This window comes from Echeneis naucrates, chromosome 20 (assembly GCF_900963305.1).
Source record: "Echeneis naucrates chromosome 20, fEcheNa1.1, whole genome shotgun sequence".
NCBI classification, from domain to species: Eukaryota; Metazoa; Chordata; class Actinopteri; order Carangiformes; family Echeneidae; genus Echeneis; species Echeneis naucrates.
This window is the reverse complement of record NC_042530.1, coordinates 4,548,339-4,562,686: the sequence shown is the minus strand read 5'-3', so window position 1 is coordinate 4,562,686 and position 14,348 is coordinate 4,548,339. Positions and strand designations below refer to the sequence as shown.

The following is a 14,348-nucleotide window of genomic DNA, read 5'->3' as shown; positions in this document are numbered from 1 at the left end:
TTAAATATTGTAGCTACTGCAATTAAATACATGACAATAAACTATATGTAAAATGTTGGTTATGTCTGAAATTATTACTAGATTAGATTAGGATTTTGCATTTCTCATTGCTACGCTACTCTTAAGACTATATTTTGATTTTCCTCCCTACTAATTAATTCAGTATTTCCTGTTTTTATTAAAAAATATATACTTTATATTGGCAGCAACTCCAGTCTGGTAACATACATGATAATGCAAGTTATGTTCCCTCATCTCTGTCCTTTATGTGATATTATAATTAGAATATCGATAGTTGTTTCTTGTTCTCTTAATTAAACAGCTCCTAAGGCTGTTACAGACTTTGGCTTTGGATTATGACTTTAATTATCCAGATCAATTACAGGCAGCAAAGTTTGTTTGTTTTTTTTTGCATTATCCCACTATAGTTACTAAAGAGTTATATTTGAACCTTTGCTGTAACATAATCTTATTTCGTAGCGTGGCTGTAAAAGATCTCTGGACGATCAAGGTCACCGCGATGCTTCCTTTTCTCTCGTCATCGCGAGAGTTCTGCTATCGCGATATCTCCCGCTGCAAACGTCGAGACATCCGTTAGCGTTGAGGTGTGCGGCCCTCTCCGAGAAGGCGTGCTTCATGGCGGTGACGGAGACTGCGGTAAATAAATTCCTTGAAAAAGAGACACTTTGACAGGTTTCAACCGCGCTGGTCGTCGCGTAAGTAATACGCGATGTCTGGGAGAATGCAGTTGCACCAAATGTGCCGTAAATTGTCGGTAGATATCACCGGGGAAGATGCATGTTACTTACGCGCGCCACGGTAATGAATGGCTAATACGAGCTAGCTCCGTGCTAGCAACAAAGATAGCGCCGTCGTAAGATAAAAAGAAAACAGGCCTCGCTCATCATGCAGCAAATTTTGTATGAATTGTGCGCTTCAGGTTACTGAGCCGTAATAAATACGATTCATTTATAATGTTTCTGCCGACATGAGTGAAACATTTCTTCAACTGAGCTGTAACAGTCGCCCGTTGTTGCTATTTTTTTTTTACCTAGCTTGCGTATGCTACGACGAAAGTCATCATTAGCATTCATTTGCATCGAGCTAACATTAGCAGATCAAAATCTGGAGGAAAATGGGGCGGCTGTATGTGGACTGTATTGTTAAAAACATCAAATACAAGCTGCCTGTTTCTCTTTTTTGTTAGTCTGAAGGCATTTTTTATTTCCCCTAGAATTTGTTGAATTGTTAAAGCTTCCCCATCAGTCCTCTTCCCCTTGGGGGCTTTCCTGCCTCAGTCTGGTGGACCCAGCGATTAGCGGGTTGCGTAGGTAAGGAGACTGTCCGGTCCCACCTGGTTGAAATCCGGGTGTATGATAACATATTTAACGATAAACTGTGCTGTGTGAGGTGATTTGATTTAAGATTGCTATCCAGGAAGTTTATTATTGGGAATTATAATCATGGAAATACATAAAAACGGTATTTTTTTTAGACTGAGTTTCTTACCTTTTGAGTGATTTGATGTTTCTTAATTGCAGGGAGGTGAAGCTCTGACGATGGAGAATGGACAGGGCACAGGCTCCAAGCTTGGCCTGCCGCCTCTCACTCTTGAGCAGCAGGAGGCACTTCAGAGGGTAGGAAATCCCTTAGCTGCAGGTCTACCTGGATTCACACGTAGTGTTAATGCTATTTGGAAATTGAAGCATAACTCTTAATTAAATCTTCTGTTGATTTCTTAAACCTCTATGAAAAGCCAAATTCTTGGCAATGCATATGCCTACTTAACACACTTGGGGCTATAATTTAGACTTGAGAAAGAGAATGACCAGATACTGATGCCTTTTCAGCTTTAAAATAACTTCAAAGTCAGAATAAAATTATTGGATTGTCCTGTTGATGTTTAAAATAGTTGGGTGGAACATTTCCTATAGGATCAAGTCAACCTGATGCATAGGCTAAGAAAGGGGTTTCCAGAGACCACAGAATATAGGCTGTCATAAAAATTTTAATGCCTTTTTCTCCTTTACCAGGCAAAGAAGTATGCCATGGAACAAAGCATTAAGAGTGTGTTGGTGAAGCAGACCATTGCCCATCAGCAACAACAGCTCACCAACCTACAGGTGAGATGTGCAAACTGGGCCAAACAACACATTTGTGATGCGGCTGTCACCTGTGAGCCTAGAAAGACTATCTTAGCCTTTTTATACATCTGTTTCAGAAGTCTCTTTTTGTTTAGCTCCTTTGGAAGTCTTACTCCCTACTCTCCCATGCTCGGGGAAAAAATAAAAAATAAAAATCCACATGCAGACCATGTGCCGTTGCTTTTGTTTCTGCTCTTTTTCAGATGGAGAAGATCGTCATTAAGGACTTGGTTATCATGTCAAATGCTTTGCACTTTTAAATGGGACTTGTTTATGTTTATTGCTGTGTGGTGATTTGTAAATAAGATAAGGGAGGCAACTTGTTGTTTAGAGGGAGGGTTTGAATATCGTTTTAGCCTAACCGCTTTTGTCTATCTAGCAAAGCAATTACCTTTTTGAAAAAACAAAGCTAAGGGATATCTAACCTACTTTTCAGCACTTTTTTCATCTTTACTGTCTTTCAGATGGCAGCAGTGACAATGGGCTTTGGAGATCCTCTCTCACCTTTACAATCGGTCAATAGATTATTAAACTTTTTTTTCTGTGCGCATTCCCAATGGAAAAGGACTGTTACCCTTCTTTTACTGGTTGCTTTGGCAACAATCCCTGCCTTTTTATCTAACCCAAGAATGCATATTTTGTAAGAAAACATGGCTCTCTACTGCTAGTGTAACAGCGACCATGCTCGTAATTAAGTGAGAGATGAAGGACCGTTGTTAGTCATTGAAGCACTTGTTCAAGTTGCAATGGATTCATTTGCATTGTTTTTTTTTTTTTTTTTTTCTTTTTTCTTTTTTTTTCTATACGATAGCCAAAGTTCTCTGGCTGTCAAGGGGATTTTTAACCGATTTTCTTAAAGGTTCCTAAGTGAGAGAAGTCACGTCTCTTTGAAAAATATGCATTTGCTTTATTTAAGAACAGAATGCTTGGCATGGGACGAAAGAGGGATAGCAATCCCTTTAATGGACCAAAATGAGAGAACTGCTGGAACAGGGATCTTTTTGGCCATCTCAAAGTCAAGTTGTTTTTGTTTTTTATTCAATGAACTAGTCACTTTCCCACTATGTCATTAATCAGGCACATGCTACATTTTGTTGGTAATAGAAAGAAATGAACAGAAGCAGACTGACTTAAAGGCATCAATAAACACAGCAACTTCTGGTGGTTAAACCATCCCTCCCTTTAGACTTGAGAAGAAAGTTTGAAATGCTTTCATCAAGACTTTGTATGGATTTCGTTTGAACTCCACGATTACTTTTGTTACCTTACTTGCATCCCTGGACTACAGGTCAGTTACTGAAGCCAAGTGTTTGTGAGGGCTGTGCATGTCAATCACTTCAGTGTGTTTTCCTCCATATGTCTGTTCCATAGAAGCAGAATAGAGGCCATATTATTATTATTATTAATACAAATGGCCGCATCAATATTTTATTATTGTTATACATGTTAAATTTTTTTTTTCCTCTTCTCTCTCTCTCCACAAACATATTTTCATTAATTACAGTATCCCATTATTAGCATATTTATCTGCCCAGAGCCCCTAACATAGAATTGGCCTCTAACTATTTTTGGGGAAAGCAAGCACAGTAGAAAATACACATTTATTATTAGTGGTTGTGTGTTTGTATTTCTTCCTTTCTTTTACTCTCTAATGCTTATCGTGTGTTGTTTTTCCTGATTGGTAGGTGGCAGCTCAGCGGCAACGTGCTCTAGCCATCATGTGTCGGGTGTATGTGGGTTCCATATACTATGAGCTTGGTGAGGACACGATCAGACAGGCCTTTGCCCCATTCGGCCCAATCAAGAGCATTGACATGTCTTGGGACTCTGTTACAATGAAACACAAGGTAAGTATCATTTTACAAATGTTATGCCTGATGCAAAGTCTGTTGTTCAGCTTTGATGTAAATGCAGAAGATTACAACCAAAAGGTGCTGCAGTGTTTGTACAAGATCTGTATTTCTTGTGTTTTGTTTGATTGTGTAGGGGTTTGCCTTTGTGGAGTACGATGTACCAGAGGCTGCTCAGCTGGCACTGGAGCAGATGAACTCAGTCATGTTGGGGGGGCGAAACATTAAGGTAATTTATCTTAAGATATGAGTATCTCTCAAGTTATTAGGAAGACTATAACAAAACAAACCAAATGAATATCTTCTTTTCTACACCAATTTCTTTTTTTCTTTTTTTTGGTGTAGTTTGATTTAACAGGAAGTTGGATTCCTTCTTGGAATTCTGGATGCTAAGTCAGTTTGATAATTAGCTGCTTTTGTGGTGTTTACATTTTTATGAAAATAATTAACCAATTAACTAATTTCTCTCTTTGCTTGTCTGTCTGTTAATTTTCAGGTGCGTGTGTGTGTGTCTGAGTGTGCGCTAAGTGTACTGTCTGCTTGTGTTGTGTGTTATGCTTCCATGATTTCATCAAAGTTTTAGTGACCAGTTGCAGTAAGATGCCCAGCGGCGCATGGCGTTGCTCTGTGTCCATGGTGTGCTGATGATGGGCTGCGCCTGGTTGGTGTTGCTTGGCCGCCCCATCTGTAGTACAGATCCCAGTCCCACTTAGATGCTCGTCTTACACAGGGAGTTGGATTCTCTTATCCAAAAAGGAAGTTGTTAGAGTGCGTAGCCATAGCCTGAGACATATATTGCTTTCCTCTTTCGGTGTTGCCACCAGCTCAGCTAGTCACACTGTGTGTAAGTCTGGTAGTGTTGAGAGAAAGCTACACTTCATTAAATAGTCTTGCAGGTACTTAGAAAATCAACTTTGTACATGGACTGTATTGACATTTAGTATTAATTACAAATAAAGACACTTAGTAATCATTTGGTACTAAGCGAAAGCTGAGAATTAGTCAAATTCAAATTATTTCAAGATTTAAAGTGAAGAAAAGTGACCAGATAAGTGCCAAATCTTAGTGCTACATTAGGGCGCAATAAGAAGTGCAAACGATCAACATAGGTGAGAACATCCACAATTAAGTATTATAAACTTAGTTTAAAGTTTGCTTAGTTTGATACCACTCCCAATTTTTTTTTTTTTTTTTTAATGGATTTGAAGTTGGACAATTTTGTACCTGGTGGCTAGGATTAGGTTCAACACAGGTCTTAGATCTAAGTAACTACTCAATCATGTCTCCAGGTGCATTGATGGCAATACGTGACAGTATAACTAGAGTTTTTGACAGGGCAGCTTAATGTTATTGTTAGAGGTAAAAAGTGGCTTTGACTGAACTCGGTGGCTGCCGAAAGTTAGCACTGGAGGGACATATAGATTTTCGGGAGTGCGTTCCGGGGGTTTGTACTATAAACCCCTTACTCAGTAGCCCTGCTGGTATGATCTGTGCTATAGGTTGGGCGGCCAAGTAACATCGGTCAGGCGCAACCCATCATTGACCAGCTGGCAGAGGAGGCACGCGCCTTTAACCGGATCTACGTGGCATCTGTCCACCCTGACCTGTCAGATGATGACATCAAGAGTGTGTTTGAAGCATTTGGAAGGATCAAGTCTTGCACGTTAGCCAGAGACCCCACTACAGGGCGACACAGAGGCTTTGGCTTCATTGGTGAGCGGGCAGGCCCTCATTCGCTCGTACTCCTGTCTTGCTATTGCTCTGCTACTAACTACCATTTTCATCCCCTTACAGAGTATGAAAAGCCTCAGTCAGCCCTGGACGCTGTGTCTTCAATGAACCTCTTTGACCTGGGGGGTCAGTATCTACGGGTGGGCAAAGCAGTGACGCCGCCCATGCCCCTACTGACCCCCACAACTCCTGGTGGTCTGCCACCAGCTGCAGCTGTGGCTGCAGCGGCAGCCACTGCTAAGATAACGGCCCAGGCAAGTATGAATCCCTTCCAAAGGGATTTAATGGCCTTCCAGGTAAATATAACCCAGATCTAGCTAGAATTGACACCAAAAGCACAGATAAAATGGGCATATAACTTATATTGATGTGACTGGGAGAAGGCCAGTTTTGTTCAGATAGCATAAAATAGTTGCCCTGATGTGTCAATTTAACAGAAAAATAAGAATTTCTCGGCTTAACTGAGTCCAGTTTAATGGGATGAAATCAAAACCTAAATCACAAGATGAAAGATCTGTTTCCTTTTTGCGTAGTATTCATTGTGTAGTAACATTAGTTGTCAAAGCTCCTCCCATTCACTGATTGGGTGTGTAAGCTAAGAGTCCTCTCTTAGTTAGCACATTGACAGCTAACCAGACAGTTTTGTTCATTATAGAATGCTTTATGGTGTAGAGTTTTAACATTACTGCTGTATACTGATATGCTAAGGATAGTCAGTGATTGTTTAGTAAACTTGTATTGAAATATTGTTGGTGACCTTAATTCTCAGTAGAGAGGCAAGGTTGAGCTCACTGTGCCATGCTGTATGATCGTTGACTGTGCTGCCTTGTGTTGTGTTCTGTGTGTTTCCCTTACCTAATGTCTTCGGCCCCCCTCTCTTAAGGAGGCTGTAGCCGGCGCATCAGTCTTGGGGGCGTTAGCTGCGCCCCAACTACTTGGTCAGCAAATGGGAATACCTCAGGCTGTTATGGCTGCCCAGGCACCAGGGGTCATCACAGGTATGTATACAAAGATGAGTTTTGATAAAGTAATTTAGGAAAGAAAAATGTTCAAAAACAGAAGAATAAACAGCAGGATTAATAATTTACTTGACACAGGGTGACTGGTTGATTATCAGCTCAATTCTATTTCTTTAAATATATCATTAGTTATTTGAATTATTTTTTTATCAAATATCTGTACTGCTAACTTCACTGACTGCATGACTGTCTTCTCCACAGGTGTGACTCCAGTGCGCCCTCCCATTCCAGTGCTTCCTCAGGTTGGTCTTGTGAACCCAGTGCTCGCATCACCACCAGTCCTGTCTAATCAAGCTGGTGGCTCCAACCAACAAGAGAAAAAAGAGGAGAAGGAGGAGATGCTTCAGGATGGTACAGGTCAAGAGATGTTGAGTGACCAAGAGCACATGAGCATATCAGGCAGCAGTGCCAGACATATGGTGATGCAGAAGCTGCTTAGAAAATCAGAGGTGAGACTCAAGAAAAGGTTTGTTGAAAATTACTTTTTGACCAAACAGAATTTTACTGATTGTGTTTTTGTGTTCCTATTCTCCAGTCTACAGTGATGGTTCTTCGAAATATGGTTGGACCAGAGGACATTGATGATGACTTGGAGGGCGAGGTCACGGAGGAGTGTGGCAAATTTGGCTCTGTCAACAGAGTCATTATTTACCAGGAAAAGCAAGGAGAAGAAGAGGATGCAGATATAATTGTCAAAATCTTTGTAGAGTTTTCCATGGCCTCAGAGATGAACAAAGCTATCCAGGCTCTCAATGATCGCTGGTTTGGAGGTCGCAAAGTTGTCGCAGAGGTGTATGACCAAGACCGTTTCAACAGCAGTGATCTCTCTGCATAAAATGTGTGAAATGGTACACCAGAACCCATCCCCAAACCTGTTGCCCAAACTCATTTCAGCCACAGTCATTGCAGCTAGAGATGTGGGCTTCTGAAATTTGTAATTATGTTTTTATTTTCCTTTTTTAAATTGCTGTTGATATTAATGTTAAATGCCCCATTCGAGGGATTCTTTCAGAATACTGTCAGATTTTGCTTTGTGATCAGTGAAGACTCCTTTTTTTTTTTTTTGTGCAAGTTAAAAAAGAATTTTTGTATTCCAGTCTTGTATAACATTTTACGTTATCTTCTAGTTCCTTTTGTTTTTCTTTCATGGAAATGTTGGGACATGTAAACACTTATTTCTTTTGATTAAAGGTTATTGTTTGTCCTCAAAAAAGTGTGATGCTAATTTTTTTGGGGAAAGTTGTAAATGGGGAATTCTATTGAACATTTATTTGCAAATTGCTTCTGTGTTCTGGTTGCAGAACATAGTATTCAAAGCAACCAATGCTTAATTGGATTAGTACCCGGGTGGCCAACTTCTCAAACACCTTACAGTTATCTGACTTTGAACAAAGGTGTTTTTGTTCATGGAAATTTGTGAGGCATTAGTTTGTAGAGATTGTAAGCAAATACTGTGTTTTACCATTATTTCAATGATGTTGCAGGGACATACTTGTGACTAACCTTACTAATGCAGTTGTTTCTCAAACTGCATATTCATAGGATGTCTTTTTATACCTGCACCTCTGCAATAGCTTTATACAAACACTTCAGGGAGAGAGTACAATATGGTTATTTGACAAAATGTCTGTATTATCACCTTGATGAGAAATGTAACTGTTTTGACATTAAACAAAAAAAAAAAAAAAACAACAATCACCTCTTGGTTTTTGGTCAATATTAGATCTTGGCCTAGATGTGTGGAAAATATTACTTCACACATCGACACAAAGCCACGAATAACAATTTATTGGACACACCAGAAAAAGTGAGCAGAGCGCAACTTTGCTGAAGGTAATTAACCTTAAATCGATAATTTACGGATACAATGACTGAGAACAGCTCAAACTCTCAGGTGAAGCGGACTCTCCGCCTCCAGATGGAGCCCTGAAGCCACTTGCGGCCTCCGCTTCGGCGGCGCTCCGGCTCCGCTGTGGCCCAGCCCCCCACCCTCCACACCGGCCTCCCTCTGCTCCACAAGGGGAGGGAAGTGCTGCTGTTGGCTGAAGCTCCTGGCATATATATATATATATATTTTTTTTTTTTAAACCTACGTCGCACCGGACGAGCGGTCACCGGGCAGTGTCCTTGGCGTGTTTATTTATTTTATTTTATTTTATTTTATTTTGGGGGAGGGTGGGTGTTGTTTCCACAGTCTCCGGTGAACGAGGTGCTTTTTTTTTCTGTAGCTTTCGTGATACAGGTGTTAGCTAACGGCAGCTAGCCGCAAAAGCGTCCAGCCCGCTAGCTGTTAGCTAACGGTTACTAGCCTGCTAACAACACAGCCGGTGGGGACGAGCTCATCCCTGCGCAGTAGCCGCCGGGTTAATCTCCGCGGATTCGCTCAGTGGGGATATGCTATCTGTTGCTGTTGTTGTCTTTCTGTGATACTCGTTTATCTCTAACTTCAGCGAAGTGGTGGTGGTTAGCAGTCGCCACTCATGACCGGGCCACCTCAAGCAGCGCTTCTGCATAGCTCGGTCGTTGGCCGCATGATTTTCGGCGGCGGAGCTTGGCACTGATTCGGGGATGGTGGCGGAGGCAGATCGGGCTAAAGTCGCTCCGGCTGTGTGAAGAATTGAGGAAGCAGCTTCAGCCGACTGGGAGGTCTGGGGTTTTGTTTATGTTAATTGTAATTCCGGGGTGGATGACGCCGGGACGAAGCTGACAATCCGTGAGCGCCTCCGAAGCGAGCTGGGAATATTGCTAACAGATCGGAGAGATTATTTTAGTCTCTAAGTGGATTTCGGCCTCCTTTTCGGGGACGTCTTGGGGACACGGTGAGTGCTTTGACATTGACTTAGCCCACTCCTGCACAAAAATACTGTCTGACCCAGCGACCTTCCTTGCCTCAGCCTCGGATGCGGAGATTTCAGTAGCACCGGCAACCAGATCCCCCCTCGGCGGCCGGACATGCTGAAGTGTATCCCCCTGTGGCGCTGCAACCGCCACGTCGAGTCGGTGGACAAGCGGCATTGCAACCTGCAGGCTGTCCCCGATGAGATATTCCGCTACAGCCGCAGCCTTGAAGAGCTTCTCCTCGATGCCAATCAACTCAAAGAGCTACCAAAGGTATGCAGGATTCACACACACACACACACACACACACACACAAACAATATCTCTGCGTCAATCTGTGACTGCATAGGTGCCATGTCGACGGGTTTCTGTGCTGAGTTCACCCTGCACCACATCACACTTCTTGCACACAGTTTGAGTCACATGTGTAAAAAGGGAAGGTCACTGTCGGGTGACATGAGAAATAAACAAGAAAATAAAAAAAAATAGCTTGCACAATGTTACCTGCTCGGGTACTTCCTTAGCACAGGTACCTCCTTCATTGGAGGAGGGTTTGGTCACTCTGGCCTGCAGCACTTTAACAGCATTACATGATGATAATAGAAATTAAGGTTTGGTTCATAAATATTCAAGTGGAAGAAAGCATTAAAAGTGCTGAGCAATGTAAATAATATATTTTTTACTCTGTTTAGACAATAATCCTCTTGAGGAAGTCTTGGTTAACTTGATTGAATGAAAATGTGGATCATGGTGAAAAGTGGGCCAAAGAGATGGGATGTGGTGTCAGTCTTGGGCTTTGTGGTTGTAAAGTGTATGGTGGTATTAAAACAACTGGCTCACACCAGGTTGCCTATAGTAATGGCATCATTTGCTAGTTGGAGTGGATCTCTGTGGAAAGGCATGTGTGGAATGAGTTGCCATGATGTCCACACCCGCAATCCCACTATTTCAAAAATGTCAAAGGTTCTCTTTGCATGGCCAATTTTATTTTAAGGGGAACAGGGCTGTTGTCAGTCTATAAAACAGTAGAGCACAGCACTTGTTCACTGGAAGTTCCCCTGTGTTTCATTGTATATAAGGCATTGTTCACAATCAGGACAAGGAACTGGCTGTGATTGTGATGGAGTTGGGATTTGCCAGTAGCAGACATTGTCAGTGTCTCTCGTGTCATGGCTTTAGGCTTGTGGTGAAAGGAACAAGTGGCACATTCACTTATAAAGTTTGTTAACAAGTCAAGGTCAACAGAGGCTCAAGTGCTGGCACAGGGCTGCCTGTTACCTTCTGGGAATCATAAACAACACAGCTTATTCTGTTCATCATTTGGCAGTGTATACACATTTGTTACATTTTCGGTGTTTGGTAATAAAAGGTCATATTAAGAGCAAAGAAAAGACCACAAAGTTAGGCTAATATGATCATGAAAAGAGTTGTTTTTTATTGTTTTTTTTTTTTTTACAAACACATAGCGAAGTGTCCGTGTTGATTTGATGAAAGAGACGGAGAAAGACACGTATGCTCCATAACCTGCCACCAATGTTAATGGGATAGGGCTGTTTTATTGGCACAAAACCTGGAGCCTGCTTTGCTTGATGAGGCTTAGCTACAGACAGACAGTGCATTTCCTCCACTTACTTCATACCACAGTCTATCTGGTGCATGGCCTCTGAAATATTGGCTGTGATGGATATACAAAGACAATTTACCGGCTCAGTATCTCTGTGTGGTGGCTGGATTCAGCCAGGAGACACAAATGCACGGTGACAGAATGTCTCGTGCGGTTGTGGTGAATACATAGCGTGCAGACACAAAGCATATGGGCTGTCTCTGGTCCTCAGAGTCAGCGGGGTTTCATCGAGGGAGCAGTGTGAGAGGTCAGGCCCATACAGGGTTTCAAACAAGACTACTGACTGTATGATGATGGTATTGCTATAATGAGCTCACAAGTTAATGAGGATCCAAATGTCTATTACATTGAGTCTTCCCTCCTTGTCATGTCACTGTGTATTCAAGTCAACGATGAGTCTGAACCTCAGTTTTCTTTTGGCTATTTTTAGATGTCAGTCTAACATCCCAGGCCATTTTCTTTGGTCATCTGTTCACTGCATACATCTATAATTTAAGCCGCATTCCATGACAAACTGTCTGGACAATGTTAGCATGTGTGTTTGGCTGCACCTTCATGCGCAGCATATGCCATAAAGTGAGAGTAACCAGCTCAGAGGAGACACCTCCCCAAACTGTCACTGCCACTGTCTGTCACCTCTTCTAAAGTGGTGCTGCTTACTGTCCTGGGACTTGTTTTTTGTAAGGTGAATTTGTGTGCAGCAACATTTTTAAATGGAAATATACAATGATATAATCTATTCAGTCATTAAATTGTGTTTAACATATTTAATACTCTGTGAATAAATACAGAACAATAAAGAATGACTTGTAGCTGTGTTAAACATAATACTGTTGGGTTGGATGGCCTGACTCGTATTTGAAGGGTTTTAACATAGTGAACAGATGGAGATTTAGATGTCCTGACAGTTTCTTAAGTTTGCTGTGTGCCACCCCCACCGCACTGCCCACCAATCTTAGATTATGCTCACTGCAGTAGCAGCATTTCCATTTGCCACTTGAACAGTTGAGGTCTGTAGAGAAAAAAAAAACATTTAAAATGATTGCATTTGTCCAATATTTGGCATTACATTGAATTGTAATATGTAGTACAGTGTACTTGATTAGAAATGAGTTTAGGGAACGTGTTAAGTGTGTAGTTTGTTAGGAACTCCCCTCATGTCCATATACCCTTAGCCATAGCTCTTAATGCTGCATTGTGGCTGTTATTGGCCAAAAGCTAATTTCAGATAGCCCTCAACGGGTTTTTCATTTGGTTAGTAAGACATCTGTGTGTGCTCTCCAGGAGTTCAATTACAGGAGTCATACTGATAATTAAAACACTCAAAACCAAACAGTGCTGAGGAAAACTTTGATTATTTATTTTTTTTCTAATTATATAAATTGGCATACTTTTATGTCTTTTGAATAAAACCATTATTTTTGCCCAGGTTTTTCTGTCAGTTATTGTTTTTCTTGTGAAGAATTAAAAGCGAACTACACAAAATACATATCTCTACACTTATTCTGGAATTTCATTCGGACAGTTTGCCCTGAAGTGATCTGAATTTCTTTTTGGTTTTTGCCCCTTTTTGCTGAAAAACTAACCCTGCTCTAAATATTCTGTAGAGGAAGAGGGAATTATCTTTTTAGCCATTCTCAAGTCCCATGACAGGTTACAAAGAAGTCCATTCACCAGTCCGATTGCCCCCCCACCCCTCACATATCCAATATCATGGCTCTTAGTGTTTCCTGTGTACATTGTACTGCCTCGATCAAGCTTACATTTAGCGTATCATGACTCAAGTTATCTTTTTTAAGATTTATGGTGGACCAGCTCCAGCTGTTTAAAAGTACAAGGAGAGTCTTTTTTTGGAGGAACCAGATGAACTGCAGGTGTAGTCAGAAGCAACCCAAATAACAGGTTTAACACAGACTCAGTCTTTCTACTTGTTCTTGTTTTGGCTTTTCCAAAGTTGAAATAGGGAACAAATCCCTAAAGGGTGTGTCTCCTAAGCCTGGTGCAAAACAGGTTTTATGTCGCTCCTAGTCTTATTGCTTAATAAGACCTTTTAGGTACTGTTGGGCAGTTTTGCTACAGTACTAATTTCCTGCCACAACCAGAAATATGACAACTGTTAAAACCAATAAGTGGCATATAAGGTTGTGTATCAAAGTGTACACATGCCTGATTTCACAAGTTCAAAAGCTTTTGGTTACACCCCATGATTGGTTAGACTGAATGAGTGGAAGTCAGGCTTTGTCTAAAAATGATGTTTACATACTTTGTAGTCTGAGTAAAGTGGAAGTATATGTCCATAGTAAAGAGGAAGGATGACTATGCAGTCTTTTTAATCCTCAGCTGTCACCAATGCCTTCTCTGTGCGTCCTAACAGATCTGTGGCTAAAGGGCAGATTAGGGCTTCACCCGGCCATGAAAACGCCCCACAGCACCACAGTTTTGACTCACTGCGTATAGACCAGTGCGATTCAGTGAGTGTCTCCTCTGGGACTTGCTTTTTCTGCCATGTGGTTCTCTGTTCGAGCACATAAATGCCCCAAAAGAAATCTGAATGCTTTTCTCTCGGGTCCCTCGTGTATGTTCAGCTTCAGGTCAGGCCATGTCAAACCAAAATTAGGCCCCTTCAATCAGCTCTTGCTGAATGTGAATTGGCCTACCATTGTTTACCCAAGCTTTAGTTGCGTTGTTGAGGAGGATTGGGAGAAAGTTTTGTCTGATTTGACTGACTGATTCGCCGCCCATTTCCTGTGAAGTTCCTATTAAAGATGTCAAGAAAATTTGTTTGTTACGCCCTGAGAAAAGTTATCCTTAATAATCTAGGCCATGTACACTATACACTATATCCTTACTGGCTTACTGTTGAGTTCTGCCTTATGTCTTCCTCCCTCAGTTTCAAATGAACTCTGCAGAAAAGCCCTGGTTTGTCTGTCCCCAGCGAATGGCTGAACTAGGCTGGGACAAAAGATAAATTACACCTGCTACTGGCCTCTCTGCAGTAAAACCACATTGCTACTTTGGATCAGCTCTTTGTTTCTGTTGTGCCTCTCTCTCTTCTACTTTGGTAAAGCCTGTTGAGGCCAGCAGCACTATTGTTCACAAAGTGTAAAAGAATCTAAAATAAGATTTGTGGTGTGAATGTTTT

At 41.5% G+C, this 14,348-nt stretch overlaps 2 protein-coding genes across 8 annotated transcripts in view; both read left to right on the top strand.

Annotated features, from left to right (window-relative positions):
• The first annotated feature begins 593 nt into the window (after positions 1 to 593).
• Positions 594 to 8,363, top strand: puf60b (poly-U binding splicing factor b). 7 transcript variants are annotated; one of them, XM_029528688.1, is made up of 12 exons: positions 597 to 657; positions 1,235 to 1,331; positions 1,542 to 1,637; positions 2,034 to 2,123; positions 2,609 to 2,659; positions 3,830 to 3,991; positions 4,131 to 4,223; positions 5,494 to 5,707; positions 5,789 to 6,021; positions 6,609 to 6,723; positions 6,946 to 7,193; positions 7,280 to 8,362. In XM_029528688.1, the coding sequence occupies exons 3-12, from the start codon at positions 1,560 to 1,562 to the stop codon at positions 7,577 to 7,579; spliced, it is 1,584 nt and encodes a 527-aa protein (XP_029384548.1). In that variant the 5' UTR covers positions 597 to 657; positions 1,235 to 1,331; positions 1,542 to 1,559; the 3' UTR covers positions 7,580 to 8,362. The 7 variants fall into 7 exon arrangements, with proteins under 7 accessions (XP_029384553.1, XP_029384552.1, XP_029384551.1 ...); XM_029528689.1 differs by having other exon boundaries at positions 635 to 716; XM_029528691.1 differs by lacking the exon at positions 1,235 to 1,331 and having other exon boundaries at positions 595 to 657; positions 5,789 to 5,979.
• Positions 8,364 to 8,786: 423 nt separating this feature from the next.
• scrib (scribble planar cell polarity protein) overlaps positions 8,787 to 14,348 on the top strand; it is a 57,053-nt gene continuing 51,491 nt past the window's right edge. The window contains 2 exon segments of the mRNA XM_029528677.1: positions 8,787 to 9,563; positions 9,639 to 9,855. Coding sequence (XP_029384537.1) covers positions 9,697 to 9,855 — 159 coding nt within the window. The 5' untranslated portion in view covers positions 8,787 to 9,563; positions 9,639 to 9,696.